At 41.3% G+C, this 6775-nt stretch overlaps 1 protein-coding gene across 1 annotated transcript; it reads left to right on the top strand.

Moving 5' to 3' along the window:
* The first annotated feature begins 41 nt into the window (after positions 1–41).
* LOC131930398 (ubiquitin-like FUBI-ribosomal protein eS30 fusion protein) lies at positions 42–820 on the top strand. The gene is given in 3 exon segments (XM_059286859.1): positions 42–113; positions 115–384; positions 642–820. Coding segments are annotated over 3 exon segments (411 nt in total). The 3' UTR covers positions 711–820.
* Positions 821–6775: the final 5955 nt, after the last annotated feature.

Raw genomic sequence — 6775 nt, forward strand, 5'->3', positions numbered from 1 at the left:
AATGAAAAAAAAAAACAGTTTGAAAAATAAAGTCATCCATCATGCCTATGTTCCTAAATTCTCTCCAAACCCATGTTTTGGACTTTGCTCAACAAAAGACAGTATGAGATGTCAAAGACTTTGGTTATAGAACGTGAAGGTCTCCCTCTTGAGCAGATGGCAGTGTTCTATGAAGGCCAGTCATCAGAAGATTCCTGTGAGCTTGTAACTTTCAGAAATGAGGCAACATTGAATGTTGAGCTGCGCTGGCTTGGAGGTAAAGTCCATGGATGTTTGGCTCGTGCTGGTAAAGTACGTGGGCAGACACCTAGAGTTGATAAACAAGAAAAGAAAAAAGGAAAGACTGGCCGTGTCAAACGTCGTATGCAGCAGTGGCGTAGCGAGGTCGGGTGTCACCCGGTACGGCACTCAATGGTGTCACCCCCCAGAGGCGTAGTGACTCTTCCCGGGGACAAACCTTCAATTTTCAATTTGCACCCCCCCCCCCTCAATCTTTCGATTTACACCCCCCCTCAATATTTTCTCTTTATATTTTACTATTTTTTTTTGCCTATTTGTCACCCCCTCGCCTAAATGGTGTCACCCGGTGCGGTCCGCACCCCCCGCCCCCCCCCCCCCCTCGCTACGCCTCTGGTATGCAGTACAACCGTAGATTCGTAAATGTTGTCGCTGGCTTTGGGAGAAAGAAGGGACTCAATGCCCGCTCATAGGTTTTATTGAATGTACAATAAAAAATAAACTCGCACGAAAAAAAGTGTTAGCAAAGCAGCGTTTCTGACATCCGCTGAAAACTATAATTCTTAGAACAAAGGATGAGGTCGTTTTTGAGTCAGCAGCATCAGCGAGCACAGAACCAATTAAAAACCTAACATCATACAAAAAAGAGCACAGAACCAATTAAAAACCTAACATCATATTTTTTTGTCGTCTCAGGCTCACAGGTAACCTGCGGGTGGGTTCCGCTGGATATATCGGCTGTGTGCACCAGGGGTCGGGGCTCTTCTCCACCGCCACAGCCACCCCTGGCGTCATTTGGGATTACCCTTGGTCGACGAATCCGCTGTGTCCATACGGTGAGTACAGGATAGTTGTTAACACCACTACCACCTACAGGTCACTCTCCTTTCTTCCTTGATCCGCCCCTACCTCATTCTACAATCCACCCACACTTAATTATATTCTCTTCAACCTTCAAAAATCCACCCACACCTTTTCCCCAACCTACCCCCCCCCCCCCCCCACCAATATATGCAACAAATATGTCTCTATATATTGTTTAGCTAATCCACTGGTCGGAAGTGTAGCCTTATCAAAGGGACGCAAACCTTGGTAATGTTCCATACTAATCCAAGGGAGACAATAATCATTTCACTAGTCAAGACACATCCCGGGGATAAAGTAATTTAGTCCTATCATTAGATACTTTAATTTTATATTTGTTACCGAACACAGTGCTTAAAAATCTAGGTTACTAGAAAATCTAAGGAAGCACAAATATGTAGCGGTTATTTTCTTTTATTATAGGTGCGTTATTTTTCTCGCTCGTATATAGCACGAACATTTCTCCAGATGACACGAAAGCCAACAATCCGCCAGATGACCCCCCATACTTGACCTTTCACTCGTGTCTAATTACACCCCTCGCCATAACCCGCCCACTTATCAGCTTTATCACCATACCCCTCCTCGTTAACCCACCCCCCCCTCCCACACCAACTAGACAGACACAAACCATGTGACCTTATCTGTAGCTATTGTGTCTGCTGCGTGTCACCCCCCCCCCCCCCCCCAATCTGCTCGGTCACTCCTGAAGCGTTTTGACCAAAGGTCAGCGTGAGCTATGCAGTGGTCAGCATACCGGTAACATACTACTGTGGATAGTACAGGGATGTCCAGAAAGAAGGGGGGGGGGGGTGATTTTTTTCTCCAAATATGCCAGGCTCTGGTTTTTACTCAGACGCTTTATTAATTTAATTACGCAACAGGATTAATGAGTTTCTGAGCTGTAATGAAGCGGGCTAGCATTTCCTTGAGCATTCCCTGTGAATGGAGACACGATTCTTCTACTGTTAAGCATTTGCAAGAGCAAATTTATATTGTAAGGTGGAAATAAGTATTAAAAAGGAATGTTAAAACTTAAACACTAAGTTACTGTCAACGAATAATCTTGATGAGCAAGCCCGGCTTTTCAAAATTCAGACATAAAATTCTGTTTCGTATAACGCTACGACCCACCTTGAACTATAACACACGTTTTTTTTTTTAATTTTTTATTAAAAATATCGGACTGAAATGCTAATTTTGACGCGCCTTCCTTATTATGTTAAGACCAAAATTAAATATAGGCCTAGGCAAATATAGAGTCTAGAGATACTCTACTCGAAATGGTGTTGAATATGAATTGAATGTTTGGCCGAATTGTGTAAAAAACATGTAGCTGCATTATTTAAATAAATTTATTTTTGAAATATAATATTTATTTTTATTTTGAAGATTTGATAAAATGTTTTGCTCAAGTGTTAAAAAATCCATCCTCCTTTTATTATTTTACCTCACGAAATACAACACTCGCCGAGGTAGGTTGTCTTGCCCGTACTACCACAAAAACCGTTTCTGACAGGCTAAGTGTTACCCGAGTAACTCACCCCCCCCCCCCCCCTTTGTGACAGGGTAAGCCTACCCGTGACATCACTTTCCCCAGACATCACTTTCCCCAGCCTACCTGAACGAACAACCCTATCGGATTGAACCATACAGGGATTTTTTTTTTATCAACGATCTCCTCCCTCCCCCCTCCCCCACCCCATTCTCAAGTAGCGAATATTTTCACCTGACACACGCCCCGACGGCCACAATGGCCAGCTGTCTCGGTGTGGGAAATTTAAAAACTGATGTGTTGTATTCGCTCGCGATGTGCTGTGTTGCGTGTGTCGCGCTGACCTCGGGTGTGTCGTTTGTAAGACGGTATGGATCTTAGCAAGGGACGTAACCATTCAGGACATAGATTCGCCGCAGGAAATTGTGTTCTCGAACGACAATTTTTAATTATATTTGGATTTGCGACAAACGCGAAGATTATCTGGCATGTTTATCTGCCTGTTGACACTGGCGAAGGGAAAGTTTGTGTACTAAAAACTTCAAACAGTCCTTAGCAGACGACAAGGATGTGTTGTTGTTCTTTTTGGTGTTGCGCCGCTTTGTGACTGTATCGTACATGGTCAGAGGTCATAGGTCAAGCTTATTGGTGTTAGATACTAGCTACTAAGTGGAATTCTTATGGTACGGTATAAAAGTATATGGTTTAAATATTCCTATGTGATCTCAGCGCTATCTTTGGATATCACTTTCTACATTTATTCAGTGGCTGTGGATTGATAAGAATTGGTTTACATTCTAAAGTGGAATTTTTATAATATATAATAGTGTATTTTCATGTGAAATGTTCAATGGATATGAGCCTATAAGGATTTTGATCCCACACGTTTTAGATTTTTTCTATCTATAAAAAGAGCATACATTTATATATTTTAAACAGTAAAATCATAGTTTTTGAAAATTATCGGCGAAATCCGAGACAGATGATAACTAAATCTACGAAAACTGAAGTTTCAGAGTATGTATTTGCCGAATACAAGAGTGATGTTTTTTTTTTCATCCGTGTGAAGGGGAGGGGGTGTGCTAGTCAGTTAACTGTCTTTACAAAGCATATTTTGTTAGAATTTAAAGTTTGGCGACCGAAAGTAAGATGATACAAGTCACCGTTGTTTTTACTGGCTACCCTTTATACACGATGCTGGTACGACACATGTCAGTCCAATGGCTCGGTTAGCACCCAGGTCTCATATCATGTCACACGTTGAGCACCTCACCCCAACATGTCGCCCCGATTTGCCCACATTCTTTGCCCATCATGTCACCCCGATATACCATTTTTAGCCCCTACGTCTTATCACTTTACCCCGTTAGCCCATTTAGCCCCTATGGTTAATGCTCTGTACTGTCATTCCATTACCACTTCTTTCCATCTCGTCAACTACTTTTAGACCTGTTTTTAAAGATTCACTTTCATATCCGCCCTGTTGTTACATAGAAGACACCTTGTGGTCACGGTCCACTAACTCGCGCACACTTAAACGGTCCAGTGAACTACTTCCGCCCTCGGTGTGATGTAACCACCAGGCTCCTACCTGACCAAACGGGTACGTGTTTACCTGGTCTACCCGGGGTTGGTCGTGCGAGCCTTACCTGGCGTGCTGAACTACCTGTGTCCATATTGCTCAAGTGTTCATGTTTATATTAACGTCTTTCTAAAACTCTACCCCCCCCCCCCCCAGCCCCACATATCAAATACACACATACATACAGGCACAGACACACACATACACAGACAGATACACAGACACAAAAACACAGACACATATACCTACAGACACACAGACATAAATACACATACACATACAGACATACACACAGACACACATATACACACAGACAGACACACAGTCAGGCACAAAAACAAAAACACAAACACCTACAGACACACAGACAGACACATACACAGACACATACACAAACACATACACATACAGACATACACTCACACAGAAGGATATACAAACACAGACAACACACCTCCTGGTTTGAAATTGTATCCTTGATGTTTTAGCCCAGCCACCACGACCCTTTCAAAACGACACGAAACCTCGCTGTACTACATTTGCTATAGGCTGGTGTTAGGTCTCAAAGAAGAAAAAAAACTTTGAGATTACCTTTGTCACACTTGTAAGGCGCATTGGCTGGTATCTCTACCATAACTTTAGACGCTAATTGAAAAAATAACATAAAATAATAGAAATAAAAAACCGATACCGACGATACAATATTGTAAGCATCCTACGATAGAGCATAGAAGTACCGTATTTGTTTTGTGGGTAGATGAAGTTGGTGAAGGATGGACGGGTGCGTCTGTTTGTTTAAAGTGGTCCACTCTCCTGCTACAAGAAGACCGAGGTCTGAGTCGTTCGTGTATGACGTCACATGTATAGGAGAGTTGTTATGACGGTTTGTGTGTGTGTGTGTGGGGGGGGGGTGAATGTAGTACGAAACATGTTTATTTTTGTTATAAGTATTCAATTAAACGACCGTACTGGGCTCAACCTTGATTTGAGGTTCTGCTCTCTAGTGCAGTGTTCAGTCGACGCCAATGGTCAGTGTTGGATGTTGGCTGCTTAATGCAATGTTCAGCTGACGCCAATGGTCAGTGTTGGATGTTGGCTGGTTAATGCAATGTTCAGCTGACGCCAATGTTCAGTGTTGGATGTTGGCTGGTTAATGCAATGCTCAGCTGACGCCAATGTTCAGTGTTGGATGTTGGCTGGTTAATGCAATGTTCAGCTGACGCCAATGTTCAGTGTTGGATGTTGGCTGGTTAATGCAATGTTCAGCTGACGCCAATGTTCAGTGTTGGATGTTGGCTGGTTAATGCAATGTTCAGCTGACGCCAATGTTCAGGGGTCTATTGCTGGGTTCCTAATGCAGTGTTGCAATGTTCATTCAATACCAATTACTAACAGTAATAAAAACTGAATAATAGAACTCTGCAGATTTAATGACGTATATTAGACCAACCGTCTTCTTTGCTAAGAAAAAGACACGAAAAAACCAAGTAAAAACCAAATTAAAACAAAACAAAACATTTCTAAATTTCAACTCCGCAGTCATTGTTGTTTTCTTAGTGTTTTAATGTAAACTAATGTTTTTGTAATATTTTTTTTAAATTTTAAATAAAAAGAAAAGATTTCAAGCTTTATAACAATTTATTTTATTTACTCAATGATACAGCGCGCTTCTAACACCGCGATAACATTTGTGACATGTATACTATAAATGTCTAGAAAAGAAAATCACAACAAGTTAATTTTATATTGAAACATTTATCCCACGGTACATTTATACTCACTTGCTGTGAGGTTGTTTTTTTCCGGATATGTATAGTATACATGTTGCAAGTGTAAAAGCGCTTGGAGAAGTACAGACAAAAACGTCAATTTTGAACGCGGAACAGATGGTCTATGTTAATAACACTATAGTCCTAGAAAATCATTAGCTGATAAACTGCGCTATAAATGAGGGGGGGGGGGGGGGTGTAGATCACGTTAATAATATATGGATGAAAAGAAGAAAAGTTACGATTTGAAGAGAAAGGACTTATTAGAATGGTCATTGATCCTTTTCCAGCTCACGATAAGCGTTAAGGAGATTAAGTTGTCAAAATGTTCTGGGAAAAACTTGCGTCAGAGAAAGATTGTTTCGCAATTCCAACTTTACATTTAAAAAAAAATAGAAATATTTTAATGTTATCTATGCTCCTGTTATGCTATCGTTTTCTTTGTTTTTTAATGCCATGTTGTGCAATTGATTCTCTAGTGCACGGAAGTTACTTCAAAGTTCATTAGTACTCTGGCTGTTAGTTCTTATAAGTGCGCTAATATTACTTCAGTTTATGCTTAGATAGTACAATTAATTAGTTGATAAGGTTACCGTGTGGGTAAGGATATCTTTCAGTTCTGGTTTCCGAGTCGACTTCAGTTTAATATTAGTCGTAAGTGATCCATTTTCTTCTCGACTCTAGTGAGAGACGTCGTGGTCGGGTGTAGTACGCTCGACTGCTAGCCCGAAAGTCTCAAGTTCGGATCTCGTTCCGGACTCAACGTTAGTAGAAAGTAAAGGCGGATGCTTATCCCTTCATATTCCGACGTCAAGAGACATATGGACT

Source organism: Physella acuta, unplaced genomic scaffold (genome assembly GCF_028476545.2).
Source record: "Physella acuta isolate Inbredline_101_S28 unplaced genomic scaffold, ASM2847654v3 ptg001767l, whole genome shotgun sequence".
In the NCBI taxonomy this organism is placed as follows: Eukaryota; Metazoa; Mollusca; class Gastropoda; family Physidae; genus Physella; species Physella acuta.